This window comes from Monodelphis domestica, chromosome 7 (genome assembly GCF_027887165.1).
Source record: "Monodelphis domestica isolate mMonDom1 chromosome 7, mMonDom1.pri, whole genome shotgun sequence".
NCBI lineage: Eukaryota > Metazoa > Chordata > Mammalia > Didelphimorphia > Didelphidae > Monodelphis > Monodelphis domestica.
In genome coordinates, this window is record NC_077233.1 from 239,895,390 (window position 1) to 239,915,624 (window position 20,235).

The 20,235-nt window shown below is 37.4% G+C and overlaps 1 protein-coding gene across 1 annotated transcript in view; it reads left to right on the plus strand.

The window, feature by feature from the left end:
• LOC100024379 (atrial natriuretic peptide receptor 1-like) overlaps positions 1-17,227 on the plus strand; it is a 133,094-nt gene extending 115,867 nt beyond the window's left edge. Inside the window, exons 22-24 of the mRNA XM_056806310.1 lie at positions 2,172-2,270; positions 7,595-7,686; positions 11,945-17,227. Of these exons, the coding sequence (XP_056662288.1) occupies positions 2,172-2,270; positions 7,595-7,686; positions 11,945-12,106 (353 nt within the window). The 3' untranslated portion in view covers positions 12,107-17,227. The remainder of the gene's footprint in view (positions 1-2,171; positions 2,271-7,594; positions 7,687-11,944) is intronic.
• Positions 17,228-20,235: the final 3,008 nt, after the last annotated feature.

Genomic DNA, 20,235 nt, shown 5'->3' on the forward strand with positions numbered 1-20,235 from the left:
GACAGACCTTGTGGTGAGTGATAAAAGACTAACTGACTGATCTCTCTCTTAAGACTCAGGTCTAGGCCATGTTGGCTTAAGGCCCTTCATACTTATTTCCTTTTTCTCTCTCTCTCTCTTTCTTTGATTACTCATTGTATTATTAATTAAATTCTCTGTAAAACCCAGTTGACTAGGGCATATTCATGATTGGGAATATATTCCCTGGTGACCACCTTATATTTGATTTAAAAACCAAGACACTGTAGTGAAACATATTTTCTGCAGTCAAATTTACTCACTCTCTCTTATATCTATCACAATTTATATCTTCCACCATTTTAACTCACTACAGTTTACAACATCAACCATTTTAATTATTACAACTTTGAGGGATGGGCATGGGGGTACTCTTCTGTTGGCTTAGGCAGAGTCTTGGGGTTCTTATAGCTGGCCTGGGCCTGGGTTGAGCAGTGGGGAAAGGGAGGGACTTTGCTGTTGGTCTGTTCTGTTGGTGCAGCTTTGTTGGAGACTGTTCTCCCTCTCTTTCACTTCAGTAAAAGAAATTTTCCCTTTCTTCCAAGTTTTCTTCTGTAGGAAAACTGACCCACTCGGTATCTATGTTAGTTTTGCCACTCTAGTATTGATTTTGATGCTTTATTTGTAGGTTGGTTGGAGGTGGTTTTCAGAGAGACGTGGGAACTCCTGCCTCTTCCCCGCCATCTTGAATAAAGTGGCACTTGAGCTGTTAAGTCTTGAAAAAAGAATAGGGATTCTAATATGGAGGAGAGAAAGGAGTACATTTGAGGCTTGGCAGGGAGGCAGCAGCAAGGACCAAGTTAAAAAGGTGGAGGAAGATGGAATTCTGTGCATGAGGAATTATAAGAAGACTAGTTTGACTAGACCCAGTGTGTGAGGAGGAATTAGAATGAGAAATAAATTGGTAAGGTTGAGATCAAGTTGGAATAGACTTTAAATACCAAAGAAAAAAATCTCTAGTATATCTTAGAGATAATAGGGAGTCAGTGCAATTTGGGAATCACATGGTTAAATTTATATTTTAGGAATTACATTTTAGGTAGCTGTTCAAAAGAAGGATTGAAACTGAAAACCACTAGGTGGTGCAGTGAATAGAGTGTGGGACCTGGAGTTTGGAAGACCTGAGTTCAAATTTGAACTTAGACACTTATTAGCTATATAGCTAATTGGACAAGTCTCATTCTCTGTTTACCCAGTTTTCTCTTCTGTAAAATGGGGATCATAGTAATACCTCAATGTGTTATTGTGAAGATCAAATGTGATAAAGCACTTAACACAATGCTGGGCATATAGTGTTATATAAATCTTAGCCATTATTGGCTTTTTTTTTTTTATGGAGCAGGTAGACCATTTAGAAAGCTGTTGCAATAATCTAAGTGAAAAGAGAAAAAAGTCTGAACTAGGTGGTGAGCATATGAGAGGAAAGAAGGGGACATATGGATATAACAAATATTAGGGAGAGAGAAATTTTAAGATTTTGCAAATCATTGGATATATGTGGGGCAACAAGGTGGCTGGTATATTTTTTCTTCTGCCTCTTCCTGGCTTTTAATTCAGCCTAGGGGAGGTCCATAGCAGGTTTCAAGATTTGGCTTGTCCCTTACATAATCTTTAGTCAATTGATTCTTCCCCCTTAGTCTATCCCTGAAGAGACCTTTTGGATTGCTTGATATTATATTGTTATGGCATCCTGCATAATTGCCTGAGCATTTACACCCCAGTTCTATGTTGGCCTTGTCTCTTGCTGTGGCTCCCAGTGTTCTGAGTAGAGCACAACCAGGTTCTTCCTCCCTATATAGTGATATTTTTGCACAGCCACAAACTAAAGACTTTTGGGCCACTGGTCCAACTTTTAATGGTTTTGTTTTCTCCTTTCCCACAGCATCCTGTGATTAAATGTGTAACATGGAATCAAAATTAGCCTGGCAGAATCTCTTAATACTTCCCATCTTAATGTGCAACACCTGTAAGAATTTTCATTTTAATGTCAAATCTGCTCATTTTGGTATATAATTGTGTTCATTAGGGAACAGAGTAATGATGAGTCAAAACTTCAAAGATCGTACACAAAGATATTAAATTTATTTTCCTTGGCTTTATTTGAACTTGGCTCTTAATCTTACATTTTTTGAACATTTGAATTTTCTCACTAGGGCCAGTGGTGGCTGGAGTTGTTGGAACCAAAATGCCCCGATACTGTTTATTTGGAGATACAGTGAATACAGCTTCAAGAATGGAGTCAACAAGTAAAGGTATGAATGACTGTCATTTTCAGTTGGGTTCTCTGGGAGAGCAATGGGGTGTAGGATAATATATTCTAATTGCTGGTATTTCTCTTTTCAGAACATACTTAGTCTTTTATGGAATTCTTTAGAACTTCCCATTTTCTAACCTATGGTCCTGGGCCACTAGGTGGATTCAACTTAGGGGAATGGCATAATTCCTCACTAAGAAAGGTTCAATGAAATGCTTCCTGTCTACTAGACTAATAAAGTTTTCTGTATTTTGAGATGTACACCATTGATTTAAGATGCTGATTTTGACTTTAAATTTTTGATAAAACTTGAATGCTTTAAAAAGATGGAAGCCATTGTTCCTTATATTTATTTAATGTTAATGATAAGCATATGATTATCTACTTCTTGAGAGGTCACATAAATATTAGAATCTTAGAGCTGCATGGAACTTTAGAGATTATTAGATCTATCCCTATTCATCCTACAAAAGATGTCCTAAGACTAAGTGACTTCCTCAAGGGTAATTAATTAACCTTATGTGCTAGATGTTAGGAATAAAAATATGAAGAATAAAACAATTTCTACTCTCAAATAGCTTATGTTCTGCCTGGCGAGACAACATATACATGTGGCATATTTTCTGGAACAACTCCCCCAACACTTTTTACATTGTCAGTCTGAATTCCTAAAGGGAGAATCCTTTTATGTTCCCTCAATGTCTAGAGTTAACTCTGAGGGCCTGGGGAATATTTTTCTGGCATTATATAGTTCACAAATACCCCACTGGTATTCTTCACCCAATGACTATTTATTGGTATTAATTAGTCAGCCAGATTTAATTAGCTTTTACTTTTTTTTTTTACTTTTTACTTTACTTTTTACTTTTTTACTTTTACTTTACTTTTTACTTAGTAAGTACTTAGGTACTTATTAAGGTGGTATGCAGTAAGAATTATTGGTATAAAACATTTCTCCCCTCACCACCCCTCCCATCACTTTCTCACAAGTATGTGCAGAGTCTAAGGGAAAGTGGGCTCAAACTTGGAGCTTATATGACAAAGAGTAACTCACAAGTCCTGGAAGTCTTTTTTGCTGGAATCTTCAAGATGTTCCTCTTATAAATGCTATAATTTTTCTTTGGGGCTTCTTAGAGACCTTGAAATGGCCTTTTCCCCATGCGTCTAGTTTGTCCTTGGATCCAGAGAAGGATTGCTAGTATTCCAAATCTTCTGACCTTCCTAGGTTCATAAGGTTTCCTCTGGTCAAGGGAAGAAGAAGGTAAAGAGAAAGTAGCTCTACTCATCCACCTACCAATCAGTTTCCTCTGTGGGAGTTGACTGGGTTATTCCCTTCTGGCTTATCACTCAAATCTGTTGGATTGATTCCTAAATGGTCTGCTCATTTATACAAAAGCCGTGGAACATGACTGAGTTTCTTCAGCCAAAATCAGCAAGCATATCTTCATTCCATTTCATCCCGTGGCTTTCAGGGACACTTATTCAAATGCCCTTGATTAATTAATAGATTGAGTCAATAGAAGTGTTATCACTTGGTTAAGACAGTTACTTTAAATGGTGTGGGGTGGTTCAATGGTAATGTCTAGGTCTTGTTCACATTGTGATCATTTATCTCTGATTGATCCAGTTAAGACATCTGGGTGACCCCATCCTTACGTGTATATAAAGGACTATACAGAATACATGTGCATATAATATGATATAGTAATATAAACTATGATATATGTAATTCAACATATCAGTGTAATTGTGTTCTATGATAATATCTAAATATATATGCAAATATAGGACTATATAGAATATAAACACAACACTAAATGGAATATACACATATTCTATTATAGTCCTATATGTGAAATATCTTTTTATTGTTACCTTAATACAAAATATATTCTTATATTATATTTTAATATAAAAACTTTTTTAAGTTTCAAATTTTCTCAATGAAAATATATAGAGATTGGAGATTGAATGTGAAGAATAGCAAGGAGGGTAGTTTGGATTAATCATAGGCAATCTAGAGGAGAATACTACATTTAGGAACTCCATTCCCAGTCTTCTCTGCCCATTGCCATGGAAGTACAAGTTGTTTCCCATTTCAGGAAAGTATATTTCCTGACCTGTACATACCACTTTCTCCTCACCTGTTTGCTACTTTCTCTTGTCCGCCTCCACAGAACTGAGAGTTTCAGGCAGAAAGTGCTTCAAGTACACACTATTATAATCTAAAAATACAATGTAATTTGTACTTAACATGCTGCTATCTCACATTATGGGAAATAAATCCCCTCATTTTTCCCATTTGGAGAAAAAAACAGTATGGGGTCTACTCATTTATTCAAAGAAATATTATTTAGTTTTTGCCTGTAGAAATTAGAAAGTCTCTTTGTTTTCATTTTTCTGGGTTTTTTTCTGCCTAACTTTGGGCTACTTTCCTAGTTTGAAATATTTTTCTTAAAAATGTATAACTAGGAAATCTTAAAGATTTGTATTTAGAGATTAGGTAGGCATGATTAATAACTGGGTCTGAAGCTCAGACAACTTATTTCCATTGCTTGTAGGAGAATTAGTAAAGGATTCGTAGGGTTTAGTTGAAAAGGGATGGTTTAACTCAGATTGCAGTATTATTTAGTCATTTTATTTATCCATCTTTTCTTTGTCCCCAGTTTCCATAGGTAGTCAAGAACTTACTACTCAGGTGAGGGCATATGGGGCAAAAAGGTCAGGTTTTCTAAAATAAATGGCCAAGAAAATGAGACTCAAACCATTATTTCCCCATGTCATTTGTAAGGATCAAGTGACTTGGAAGGTGCCATTTAGCAATGGAATGAAAGAGAGCAAAGATTTAAGGACCCAGTATATGTAGATCTTTGTTGGATCTCTCCATATACAAGCGTGAGAGTGTGAAGAAATTAATATACAACCTATTTGAAGGAGAGCAAGGTACCAAAAACATGGAAATCTCAACCCTTAGTATCAAAAAAAAAATGACCAAGAGAATATCAATATACCAACTTGTGTCTCTAGAAAATCTTTATGAGAATCAATTATAAATGAATCAAGGACACCCCAATGAGGATGTTAGTAGGGGACAAGCAGATTTTCATGAGTACTATTCAACAATGGATTGTTGGAAACAATTGACTGAAGGATAAATGGAGATTTTGAACCCTAGACTCCCACGCTCTCTTCCTTTGCAATGATGTAGCAAGTATAGTGGTAAGGTAAGTGAGGGGATTTTAAACGGGCTAATCAGCCATGGGCACGTGGTTTTTATTTTGTATCTTCTTTATTCCTTGATTTTCTAATGATCCTTAATAAACCTCATAAAATATAATAATTTTATTATTAGAGAAATAATTTAATTTGTACAAAGATATAAGATGCTGTTTTGTTTATTGTTTGTGGATTATGAAAAAGCATTTGCTTTAGACCAGTGAAGTGCTGCCTTATAGTGTTTTGTTTTCAAGCAAGGTTTCTCCCATCCATACCTCAAAATAATTTGATTCCTGGATAGGTATAACAGGAATAACTCTGCTCAACAACTCTCTAAATTAAATATCAAGTGAGACATAAAGCAGGGAGGTGTATGCTCACCAAATATGATCATGACTTTGATAGAGGAGCTCCAGCACAGGGATCAAGTCTAAAAGAAATTCCTTGTGGATGAAGAAGGCTCCCAGATGACATTGTAGCAACTGATTGTAGCAACACCTCTAAAGTGGTCTTTTTGAAGAGATCTTAAGTCATTCAAAAGAATTTAGCCTATCTACACAGGAAAGATGAATTGAAGAATACTGATTGCCCAGATTGTGACATGCATTTGGACAAACAATTTGTGGAGTTTTGTCTCGTAAAATGTATGCCTGATTTTGGTGGGAAGAGGTAAAGTGTGGCAATGAAGCAAAGCATCACCTTGGGCAAGTCATTTTGATCTCTTTAGACCTCTGATCCTCCTCTGCAAATGGGGGATAATTCTGGATAAATCAATCAATCAATATTTTTTTAAGTACTGACTATAGGTTAGGCACTGTGCTAAGTAAGCACTGGGGATTAAAATAAAAAAAAGTTTAAAATCTCTAAAACCACTTCAAAAAAATAAGGAAAAAAACAAAAAAGTAAGTCTGAGAGAAATAGTTCAGCTGGATTATGGATTACAACTACACAAGAAAGAACTGGATTGCCTTTGGGAAACTGGAAAGTTCCTGTAATTACCTCAAGCTTTTCATGAAAGCAAAGGACTATCTTCTTAATATCAATATTCTATGAGTTTTGTGATATAGTATCAAGATGTAGGATACAGTTGATTCAAAAGAATTAAAAAATAAGTGTCACATGGAGGGCAATGGAGAGGCATACAATGATTGTGAATTGGCTACAACATATAACCAGTGAAGGGCCCTGAAAACAGGAGTAGAAGATGCTATTAGGAATTCTTGTGAGAAGTGAAGATGGACTGGTCACATGGTGAGAGTGAGGAATTAGGCAAACTACCAAACTGCCATGGGAATGTCAGGAGAAATTGAGAAAGAATTCTAACATGTTGAGTAGATCATCTCCTCTTTCTCCGTCACTTCCCTATTATCATAATGAATTAGTGAGAGAATATGGACAAGAGTCACCCAGAACCAATAGGCATGGTTTGGAATGGGTGTCTTTGGAGGGAATTTCCAATTGATAAGATAACAGATCTGTTTTAGCATTTGAGCATGCCTGGCTTTCATGTCAATAGCCCTTACCAAATGATTAACAACAAAAAAAGAAAATATTAGATGCAAGATGCAGTGGGAAATTGTCAGGTACTTGGGAAGCTCAAGACCTCATACTTGTTTCAGAATTTGATTCAAACTAATAAACATTTGGAGGCAGCTCAGAGCTCTGGTCTTGGAGTCAGGAAGATGTGAGTTCAAATCAGACACTTACTAGTTGGGCAAATTGCTTAATTTCCGTTTGTTTTAATACACTAGAAAAGGAAATTACAAACCACTCCAATATTTTTGTCAAGAAAACCTCATGGACAGTCCAGTCCAGGTGGTCACAAACACAACGGAATGACTGATCAACAACAATATATATTTATTAAGCATCTAGTTTGTATATGGTATTGTTTATGGGGGATATAAAGACAAAAACTACTCCTATTCTCAAGGAGCTTACATTTTCCTGGGAGATGCAATTTGTACAAAGGTAAGTAAACATAAGATAATTCAAGGAGAGAGAGCAAGTGATTACTTAGCAACTCGAGTGTGGAAGGAGACCTGGAGAGCAGAATGTTGACAGCTGAATCATTCTTTGCATCTTTTCTCCCTTTTTCTTTGTCAGCTCTTAAAATCCAGTGTAGTTCCAGTGCCTACCAACTGTTGGAACAAATTGGAGACTATAAATTAGTTTGTCGTGGAAACTTGGAAGTCAAGGTAAATGAACTCCTAGCATTTCTCTTGGATTGGCAGATATGTAGGAGTAGAGCCACCAGAATATCTTGATCTAATAAAGCATTATGTAGTAATACTTAGTCCTAGTACTGTAAGGGACACACCATTTGTGATATTTGAGATAATATGTCAAAATTAACTTGGAAATCTTATGCTTTTTTCTTTGTCAATAAAAATTCCCATTTTTGGAATTAACTGAAAAGCAGAGTCTTTTAGAATAATAAGAAAAAGGTCAAGAGGACTCATTGTTTCATAGAATTTTAGAAAAGACTTGGGTGTCTAACTCTCTCATTTTTTAAATCTCATGAAATTAAATGACTTGATCAAGATATGTAGCTGGTATGTGGCAGATTAGAACCTGAGTTTGAATCCTCTTCTAATTACTACCTATGTGATCGAAGGCACATGAGAAGAGTGGACTAATTTATTTCCATTCCTGGCCTAAATTTTTTGGCTTAAAAGATATAATATATGTAAAGCATTTTGCAAACTTTAGGTATCTTATAAAGCTAGTAGTCCAAAGGTCTTTCCACTTCTCTATGATGCCTTCCTCATATCTAGTTTTAAAATCTTCCTACTAAATATTATATTAATTGTCATACCAGTGAAAAAATATTTCCTCCTTCCGGGATTTATTTTTCATCTAGTATTTGGTCTCTCTGTTTCCTCCAGAGGTGAAGGGTATACATTTTATATATTTATGACTATTCTACATTGTAAAATTTATAAACCAATAGAACAAATGTAAAAAAATAAAAATATTTTTTTAATGGTACATTTTTGTTCTCACTAATACATTAAAATGATATTTCTAGTGATAATGTGAATATGCTTCATTATTGTAGAAAAGTATGGTTTAACATTTTGTGATACTGCAGTTCTAAGGTCTGGTTTGAAGTTCAGTTTATTTCATTAGTTGATTTGAATGGTTACAACACTTTAAAAAGATACTTCATATCCACATGGAAGAAATGCATCACTGGCTATGGTTACTAAATTATGATATTCATTTTTCAGTCTCATCTGCCAATTATGCAAGGATTTTGTTAAAATTTGGTTAGTAAATTTCTGTCTTCTCTGATATCAACCAACTTTTGTTGCAAACTAATTGGAACATATTGCACTTTTATAGTTTTAAAAATGGTCTCAAAACCCACTGAAACTCACCGTGTGGAAGATTTTTAAATAGGTTAGAAAATTATGTTTCCAATCTTCAAACATATTACAATATGAAAGTTTTTGTAGGTGACACAGATGGTTTTCAGCAACCTACAGGGCAGACAATATCTAAGAAGAGAAGACAGTTCAGAATATCAATTGCTAGATAGAATGCAAGAATCAGAATTGAGAATGATGTCAGGCTTGGCTATTAAAGATGGTTTAGGAGACAGTGAGTCAGGAAGTTCTGAGTTCAAATGTGGCCTCAGACACTTACTAGTTGTGTCACTTAACCCTGGGCAAATCACAACTCTGTTTGCCCCAGTTTCCTCATCTGTTAGATGAACTGGAGAAGGAAATGACAAACCACTCCAATATATTTGCCAAGAAAACCCCAAATGGGGTCATGAAAAGTCAGATACAATTAAAAAGATTGAACAACTACAATTGTGAAGAAAGCAGTTTCAGCTGACTGAAAATCCAGGAGATGGAGGGCTTTAAATACTATAAAGATGATGGTGCCCTTGAGGGAAAATTAAAAAGTTCAGAAGAGGGTGGGTTTGGGAGAAAAATAGATAATATAATGAGATGTGCAATTAAGACTGCAACCCACCCATGCCTGTTCTTTCTGAGTTTTATTTTCCACCATCTTCCATCCTTCAAAACAAAAACAAAAACAAAAACAACAGAAAGAAAGAGAAGGGGAGGACCTTATTGGCTCCTGTCCAGAGTCAGCAGTAGTCTGGAGACTGTGGGTAGAAAGGGAATTCAGGCTGAGGAATGATAGGTAGTGTGGAGGGGGCAATGAATTTTGCCTGTCAAGCTGTATCAGAGTATATTGGTCTGAAGGCGCTAATGTTTGATGGAAGCTAGCTGGTGTCAGTAGGGAAGTAAGTGTTGAAGTTAGTCAGTGAAGGTAGTAGTGTCATTGTGTTGGAGACAATCAACATGCAATTATGAATCTGTGCTAAATAGCTGGACATATGCCCCCCAAAGCTAAAAATGGTCCTTTTTCTCATGGAGCTTCATTCTAGGGGACGTTATATACATAAATCAAGAAATGACTTAGGATACCATAGAATCATAGATGTAGAATTGGAAGCAATCTTAAAAGTGATTTAGAGTGACCCCCTTCCTATTTTACAGATGCTACTTGAGACTCAGAGAGATTAAGTGGCTTGTCCATTGTCATTCAGCTTGGCAATATCTTGGGCAATATTTCAATCAATTCTACCCACTCTATTTTACTCTATCCAGCAGTATTCTCTGCAATGTGCTAAAAAATTGTACCGGATGCATATAGAATTTTCAGTTCTTAGCAGATACTTCCCGAATACTTCTTAGAGGTGTTTTGAGGAAGGAAGGAAGAAGGAAGGAAGGAAGGAAGGAAAGAAGGAAAGATGGAAAGAAGGGAGGGAGGGATAAAGAGAGGAAGGGAGAAAGGAAAGATGAAAGAATTTGCTAAGTGTCTAATATATGCCAGGCATTGTGCTAAGTGCTTTGCTAATTTTTTATTTGCCCCTCACAACAACCCTGGAAGGAAGATACTATTATTATCTCCATTTTCTAGTTGAAGAAACTGAGTCATACAGAGATTAAATTACTTGTCCAGGATCACACATCTAGGAACTATATGAAGTTGCATTTGACCTCAGATATGCATGACTTCTGACCTAGTGCTATGCCAACTGTGTCATTTACTTGTCATTGACAATAATCAAGAATTTTTTTTTGAGGGATTTTTACAGCAACACCCTGGTACATCAAAGGCTCCTGGGCTTAGAGTTGTAAGGGACATCAGTGGCCAACTACTGCAACATGACTATTTTATAGATGAGGATTCTGAGACCCAGTGGGATTAAGTAATTTGCCCAAGGTTACATAGTAAGTGACAAAGGTAGGATATAAACTTTTGTTCTCTGGCTCCAAAGCCAGTGCTCTCTCATCTTAACCATGTTGCATACTCATCTTTCCCAGAGATGTATAAGATAAGCAATCAATTCCCGTGACGATTGTAAAATTAATTTTTGTCCTGCCAACTGTCTTCATGAAAATACATATTTTTCTCCATGGAAATGAATGGCAGTTAACATATAAGAACTAGTTAGCATGTACAAGGAGACTATGGACCGAGGATTCTTAACATTTTTTTTATATTGTGGGTCATTTTGGCAGTCTGATCAAACCTAAGGATCCCTACTCAGAAGAATGCTTTTAAATGCATTAAACAAAAGACAGAGGACTACAAAGGAAAGCAATTATAATGGAATACAGTTATCAAAAGGTTTAAATTTTTTATTTAATTGATTAATTAAGGATATTTTTCCATGATTCATGTTCTTTCCCTCCCCTTCTCCTACCCCCCTCCCATAGCTAATGCACAATTCCACTGGGTTTTACATGTGTCATTATCAAAAGGTTTTAAGAAACCCCACCAAAGTCACTGACTTCAGGATAAGAACTCCTGCATAGACTCATCCTTCTGTTGCACTTTGCATTAAAGTGATGTCTGAAGATACGGTATATCTAGATCATTCTGTACATTCTGGACAATGTGACAATGTGACAGTTACTGATCTTTGGTTGATGGAAAGGCAGAAGTTTTCCCCCTTATGACCTCTGCTTGCTTAGTGACTGCCCTCAGAGGTGGATACAAATGCGGCAAAGCTCCTCAATCTTACCTCTCTTTTAGTTCACTGGGAAAGACCCTTTTGTTGGGGGTGGGGAGGTGGGGGGTCAAGTTCCTTCACTCTCTTCGGTATGATGACCTGACAAGACCTCTATGTGTGTGTGTGTGTGTGCTGGCAACCTTGACTCATTAGACAGTAACTGGCTTCTTGCCCACTAAAACCATCCTTGCCCTGAAAGCAGGAAGTGCGCTCCATTGGGAACCTAAAAGCCAATTAAAGACAAATCTCCATGGGAGTGCCCATTCCCTTGGGTCTTCAGGGTTCCCTAGGATATACTTAAAGATGTATGGTGTCATGTCCCATAAGTTTATGAGTCCATCATTTTCTGTGCTCAACTTCCTGGCAGAGCAGCTATTACTTCCCTAATTCAAATCTCTTGTTGTTTTCCCTAGGGGAAAGGAACAATGGTCACCTATTGGTTGGAAGGAAAGAAGACTGCTGCAAACCCAGAGGGAACCTCCAGCACCCCTGTCAGCAGTCCAGCCCCAGAAAGGAACACTTTTAGCTTGATTCCAGGAGTATTAACCGTTGAGCCCTTCTCTAGTCCCGCCTAAAGTCATTTCTTTGTGCCAGTTGCAGTTCCGGACTCTTTTAGAGCTAGATCAGCTCTTCACAGACCTCTCCTGAGATCCAGGGGGCCTGAAGCTTTCATTGTAATGGCACCTTTGGAAACAAAAGCAGAGATTCCCTTTCCCTCACACTATCAGAATCCTTGGAAGGTTATTAATCATAGCTCAGCCTGTCTGTCTTTCTTTCTTTCTCCCTTTCGTATTCTCTCCCATTTCTGGCAGTAATACAAGTACAGTTCTCTGGCAGTGACAGGCCACTCAGCAAAAAGAAGATGAGGTCTTCTATGTCTCTGGAGATGAGGCTTCCCAATTTTGAGCAGACCTGTGAAGCTGCCCCTTTGATTTCCCTGAGCAGCTCCCTGCAGGGCTGGCCCTGGGCAAGATTGTAAAGTAGGCACAGTTTATTTTTTATGGCATTCCATCTCCCCTTTTTCTAACCTCTAGGTATTTAGGGCCTGATTGGTACTCCCTGGCTGCTTGCTATCTCTCCTGAGATATTGCACTTACAGCGTGTGCTATAGATACTCTCTACTCTCCTCCAGCTTCCCTTGCAAAACTGACCCATCCTGGGTCCCGTTCTGCACGATTCCTTAGGTGACATGGGAGGTCGGGCCTGGAAAGGACTTAAAAACCCATCTGGTCTATCCCTTTCATGTTATAAATGTGGAAAGTGGACAGGCCAGGAAGGTCAAATGATCTGCTGAAAGTCACAAAGCTAGTTAATCAAAGAGCTAGAATTAGAACCCAGATGACCTGATTCTGAGGTCGGTCTGTTTTCTGACCCAAACCAGAGAAACTGACTTTTGTCTAGTTGTCAACAATAGGCAACAACTCAATATGTTCTTTTCACTACGTAGCATATTTTTGCTTTAAAAGCAGCCTTCAGTCTTTAACCCAAAGCTTTGAAAGAACTAATGGCTGAAATTTCAGGCTGAACTATATTTGTATTCTGTTGCCATTTAACTAGATTTTCATGCTTATTTTTCCTTTGAGAACACTAGAAGACAGGGCACCCAGAGATCAGATGAAGCAACTGGGGGTGTTTAGCCTGAAGAAGAGACTTAGGTGGGGCATGGTGACTGTCTTTAATTATTTGAAGAGCTGTCTTGTAGAAGAGAGATTCGACTTGTTCTGATAGGTCCCAGAGGGCAGATCTAGAAGCAATGGTTGGAGGTTGCAGGAAGGATTTTTTGGCTTGATGTAAGGAAGGGGAAAAATAAATTCTACAGTTAGAAATCTCTAAAAGTTTCTTAAGGAAGCATTGGGTATACCATTATTAGAATTCTTCAAGAAGGATCCATTTACTTGTTCATTACCATTATCAAAAAACATTTGCTAATTACTTATAATGTATCAGACACTGCGCTAAATGCTGGGGTTTGAAAGAAAGGCAAAACCAAGATCCTTACCGTCAAAGTGCTCACAATTCAATGAGGAAGACAACATGCACACCCAAACAATTATCCGCATATAAGACATACACAGTATGAAAAAAGTAATCTCAGAGGGAAAGTACTAGCAGTGGGGAAGTGGGAGATGGGGAATGAGACTGGAAGAGCCCCCCTGCAGAAGATAAGATAAGATTTGAGTTGAGCCTTGAAGGTTGGCGTGGAAAGCCAGTTGGAAGATGGAGAGGAGAGAGATTTCTATTCAGATTTAAGTTAGACCAGATGATTTCCAAATTCTGTTCCAATTCCGAGAGTCTGTGTTAGGCTGAAAATTCACAGTATAGAGTGTGGCAAGAAAATAATTAAACTAGATTTTTTTTCCTCTACATGTTTTATCAACCATGTCACAACGCGTACAGTATTCTGAGTGTGTGGTCAAACCCTGGGGCACTGTGCTTACAGCTGGTTCATGGACATCCAAGAAAATCAGCCCCGTTACTATATATATTGGGCCTCATTTCTACTTATCAAAGGTATTTTGGGGCTCGATCATTTTCTTGATTCGTCAGATTGAGTTCTGAGAGTCCTTTGGCTCTTTTCCCTAAAATGAGATCTGCCCTTAAAGGATGTATACTTGACACCACTGAAATGATTCAAAGGATGGCTTTGCAGACTTGTAAAGTAATGTCTGAAGTCGAGATTCAAAACCCCTTTTAAGCACTGGTGACAACGATGCAATAAATGTATTGTTTCTCAGGGGAGTTGTTTTGAAGGGGATAATACTCATTGATATATAGAAATTCTAGTTTGTTAAACAATCTATGACTTTATTCTTTTTTATGTATTAAATCAATTTGGCCATCTGGTGGAGTCTATTGACTCCTCAGAATAATGTATTTAAAGGCATAAAATAAAACACACAAGATTACAATGGAAATCAAATTACTGAAATACAGCATTATACTACCAGAAAGTTCAGTGATTTGTAGTTAAGAATGGCTGCTGTTAAGACACAAATTCAACATGTTTGAGAAGTGTTTCTGTGAGCAGGACTAGTTCTGTCTCTTTGTAAATAATGCATTTATCTCTGTTGTCCGACAGCACAAACTAAGTGGGGATTCTGTTAGAAAGACAAGGGAGATTATGATGTAAAGAAGAACCAGAACAAGTATTCAACCTATGATTTCGTTGATGTATCAACTTCTCTGCAATTTACAATGTGACAGAATTTTTGTCTCAAATATTGAGAATTTAAGTGACTTTTTTCAGGATCAAATGGTATGTGTAAGAAGCAGGACTTGAATGCAGGTCTTCCTAGATTGTAGGCGGGCTCTCTAATCACTATACCACACTGTCAGAATCAGAAGCCAGATAGTCTTCCTGGGTAAACTATCTGTTTAAGCTTTTAAAGGTCAGAGCAGGAACAAGCTAGAATCATTAGAACTGGTGTCCTTTAGGATTTCAGATTGATTTTTCTATCCTTGGACATTTCCTGAAAGCTTTAATATGAGTGGGGAAGGGGCATTTAACTGAGCAAAGGCTGTTGGGAGGAATATCAGCTTCTCACATCTTTAGGTTATAATTTAAAGCTAAACTTACGTTGTCTGCAAGAGAAGAATGGGGAACAATTTCCCCATGATACAGAAGAAACTTTTGAGTAATCATACTTGTGAAGATATTGATTGTACTGATGCATTTAGAGGTAACCTAATTGCTGTTTTCCACAAATGCTTGTAATTAGAAAAACAGTTCAGCTTGAAACATATCACTGGCGACTGCTGTCTCCTTTCAAGTTCCTGGGCAATTCCTTTTCTCTGAGTGTAAAACATAATGTATGATGTATGTGTTAGAGGAGGGAACTTCTAAGTCCTTCCTTGTTAAAATGCCATAAAGATACTTAGCGTAGGAGCTAAACTTCTTGAGATTTGATTCTTTAAACACTGAACATAAAATTTCATAGATCAGAATTAGGAGGGACCTTTAAGGTCATCTTATCTAACCCCTTCATTTCATAGAGCATCACCAGAAGAAGGTTTCAAAGCAAATTAGTGCCACAAAAATCCAGGTCTTTTGATTCCCAGTTGAGTACTTTCCCCACTGTTATACTGTCTCTTGATGGTCCATTGATTCTGTTTTTTGGTAATTTGCTTTTTAACTGTATATGCATTTTTTACTTCCTCCTGTTTTTATTTTTTGATTAATAAGCATTTATTTGGGGGCAGCTAGGTGGTACTCTGAAGAGAGCACCAGGCCTGGATACAGGAGGACCTGGGTTCAGTTCTGACCTTAGACACTTCCTAGCTATGTGACCCTGGGCAAATCATCAAATCCCATTTGCCTAGCCCTTGCCTTTCTGTTTTAGAGTTGTTATTAAGACAGAAAGTAAAGATTACAAAACACCAACTATTTATTTTCTCTCCTTCACACTTTTCCCCACCACTGAGAAATAAAAAGAGAAAACATTCATTTTCATTTGTCAATGAAGAGTATCTCATAAAACCTCTGAATATTTTTGTCTCATAATTCTAGGGATCTATCTGATCACACCCTCTTGTATTTGTAGATTTTTTATGAAGAACTGAAAATAAGCATATATCTCATGCTTAAGAGGAATCTAAAAGCTACTTTTAAAGAATGCTTTATGTGCTTCTATTTTTTCATTCCTATTTCTTTACTCATCAGGAAATTATATTGTACAAAAATGTTATGTGCTGTGGATGTAGGGAAATATTGGTCCTCTCCTAGTCCGATGGGTTCCTAAGATCATAGAATTTGAGTTGGAAGAGACCTTAAAGTCTATATAGTCCGCCCCCTTCATTCTAGAGAAATGACTTATCCATGGTCACACAGAGTAAGTATGAGAACTTAGAATTTCATGACTCCAGGTCCCACACTCTATTTCCCCCACTAGATTGTACGTTCCTTGATGATGGGGCAGTTTCTTTGCATCTCCAGTACTCAGCAGAGGCACAAAGTAGATGCTCCTTAACTTGACTATCCATTATACCATTCAACTGGGGAGGCAACAAGAAGGAGTGAACTTATTTCAAACTTTTCTAGAGAGATCTTATGTCCCCAGCCATACAATAGGCACTATGTGGAGTTCAAAGATACTAAAAACAGACTATTGCAGAAAGTAATTTACAATTTAGTTCAAGAGAGATTTGTACATGGATGATTCCAGTAAAGATAAAAGATATATAAACAGCGAAGGCTGTAAGTGCCATCAATTCAGAGTAGAGAAGGATCACTTCTGCCAGTAATAATCAAGGAAGACATCAGGGAAGAGGAGGTGTATGAGTTGGACTTTAAAGAGTGGGTACACTTTTGATGGTAAAACAAAGGGAATTAGGCAAGGAAGGTGAAACATTTAATGAGATAAGTAAACTATTAGATTTATCAAAGAAGCATTATATAGGGACAAATTGAAAATGAAGATCGAGAGGTGTCAGGGCTAAATTGTATAGTTTTAAATGCCAGACCTTGCTCGCTATGAGACCTTGGTCATCCTCTCAGCTAATGTCTCAGCATCAATTTTCTAATCTATAAAGTAGAAATAATACTAATGCTAAGCTAATGAGTGGATTTTCCCAGCCTTTTTAGAAAGAATGATATTTCCTTCCTCCTTCAATCCCTTATTCAATCAGATTCTAATGCCGCCACCACTGTAAACCAGACTGAACAAAACTATCTTAATAGATTCCTAGTCAGTCTTCCAGCTAGCACTCTCTTCATCCTTTACATTGTGATACAATTAATTTTCCATTCATCTAGCTCTGGTTATGTCTCTTTTCTGCTCTTCTTATTCCTTGGCACATATGATCATCCACAAACTGGTGTGATCCTTTATTTCCAGCATTATTTTATACTACACAGGTGTACTTTTTAAAGTAGAAAAGGGACATGCCTCATGCAGTATATCAGGAATATTAATCTGGAACAGTGCTCAATATATGGTTCAGTCATTATGGATGACCCATTGACCATTAGACACATATCACAATGCCTATTTTATGCATTGTTGTTGAGTCATTTCAGTTGTGCCCAATTCTTAGTGACTTCATTTGGGATTTTCTTAGCAAAGATACTGAAGTAGTTTGCCCCTTCCTTTTCCAGTTCATTTTATAGGTGAGAAAACTCAGGCAAATGGGGTTAAGTGACTTGCCTAGGGTCACACACAGTTAATAAACACCTGAGACTAGATTTGAACTAATGAACATGAGTCTTCCCAATTCCAAGCCCTAATACCTAGCCTCCCCAATGCTATTCCCTAATCCTGAAATCCTCTCCTGCCCATCCCTACCAGTTTTAATCCTACTTACATTTAAGGGCCAGCTCAAATATCCTATCAAACCTTTTATAGCACTTGAGGTTGGATCTCTCTATCATTCTATATAATAGTTGTTTATATCAGTGTTATATATTTCTATTAGATGGTATGCTCTATTGAGGACCATATCTTATTTAATTCTTTCCTCTCTCTCTCTCAGTGCCTACCTAGTACAGTGTTTTACCTGTAGTGAATGAACAGTAAATGTTGGTTAAAACCTTAGTTTCAAAGAAGGAATATAAGAAGACATCTTCTTCCCCACCCCCTACACACTCCATTAAAGAGATGGGTGGTCCATGGATGTGGAACACTGTACATAATGTCAGACTCTTTTGATATATTGTTCTGTTTTTACCTTATTTCTCTCTTTTTTAAAAAAAAAACAACACCTTCTTTGTTATGAGAGAGGGCTCTGTAGAATTAGTAGGGAGAGGGGCATGGGGATAAATATGAGCAATGTAAAACAAAAGCTATCAATAAAAACTCTTAAAAACAAAAATAAAATAATTGTTGAGATTAGAGGGGATAAACATTAAAGGTTTTATTTTTTTAAAGTAGAAAAGGAACCTGCTCTGTGCAGCTTTTTGGTAAGATTAATCTGGGACAGCGCTGAAATAGAGAAAGAAAAGATGAGATGGGAAAGACCACTGGGGAAGACACTTCAACAGTATAAGACAATAAGGATTTAATCTAGGTTATGTCAGGGAGGATAAAGGATTGGAAGTTAAAACTATTGTGAAAGAAAACCCTATAGTATTTGGGCACAAACTAGATGTTGCAGAAGATGGAGAATTCAAAGATAACTCAGAGGTTTTGAACCACACAATTATGAGAATTTTGGAACCATAAACAGAAATAGAAAAAAACAAGAGGAGGAGCTAATTTGGTGATGAGGAGAAACTGCAAAGGGTGGGATGCAGGGAGAAGAAGAGAAATGAGAATGAATTCAGTTTTAGATATATTGATTTTGAAATAACAGAGAGCATTCAGGTGAAGATGTCACACGGGGAGCAAGAGATGCAGTAAGAGTTCTTTTGAGACCTAAATATCTCTTTAAAAATTTAGCATATGATGGAATACAATGAGGTCTTATTGCTATAAGCAAGAGAATTTTGTAGAACCTCTCCAAATAGTATGAAGCTATAAATGTCCAAACTCAGAGAACTAATGAATAGCCTGACATTGTGACCTTGGGCAGTGACAGTGATCCCCATTCTCTGCTTCTGTAGAATTTAATTGGCAGACCTATAACTAGCCAACATTTCTCCTGGTATAAATCTAGTTAATGGGGGATGGGTAGAACATATGCAGAAAGTCTTATAGGATAGATTGGTAGACATAAGATCATTGATTTAGAGCTGGAAGAAACCTTAGAGGTCACTGAGTCCAACTTCCTCATTTTACACTTGAGGAAACTGAGGCCTAGGGAGGTGAAGTGACTTATCCATGGTCAAACATCTGGCAGTATCTGAGGCAGGGTTCAAACACAAATCTTCCTGAATCTAAGGCCAAGATATTATCTACTATATCCCAAGAAGTCAGTGTCTGAAGTTGAGGGTTTTAAGGGTAGCATGGGCACCATTGCTGCAGAAGGAGTTTTCTTCCCCAGAATCCTACAGAGGGCCACTTCTGGAAATCTGCAAACAGAGGTGCAGAGATGGTTCCTGAAGGAAAAAAGTTGTGAAAATATGCTCCCATCTCCCTAGGAATCAGCGCCTTGGGGCTTGCTAATTATAGACTCTTAATACATTTTTTCACCTTTCTTTTCTTAGGGCAGAAAGAGCTTAGTAGCCACACTCTAGTTCTGGCCTTCAGCGCCTCTTCCTCTATCTGAAGAGAGATATAGCAGTTGAAGGACCATGGAGAACAGTATAAACATTTGTTACCATGATGATATCTGTGCTGAAATAAATAGTTGTAAATTTTTCACACAGTACACCAGGAAGACTTCAAGGACAAATGAAGTGTTTGGAGGCAGGGGCCCTGAAGACACCACAAAAAACAGCTTCCTATGAGGAAAAATTAGAAGTGCATATGCAAGCTCAGCTATTGAAAATATACCCATGTTCCCCATGTAAGTTTTGTAAAAACTTACATGAACCAATGCAAAGTGAAGTAAGCGGAACAAGAACACCATATATAGTAACAGCAATATTGTACAATGATCAACTATAAATGACAGTTATTCTCAGTTATATAATGATCCAAGATAATTCCAAAGGACTCATGCAAAGTGCTATTCACCTCTACTGCTGTATGATGGAGTCTGAAACAGATTGAAGCTACTATTTTGCATTCTTTTTTCTTCCCTTCCCTTCCCTTCCACTTTGCATTCCCTTCCCTTCCCTTCCCTTCCCTTCCACTTTGCATTCCCTTCCCTTCCCTTCCCTTCCACT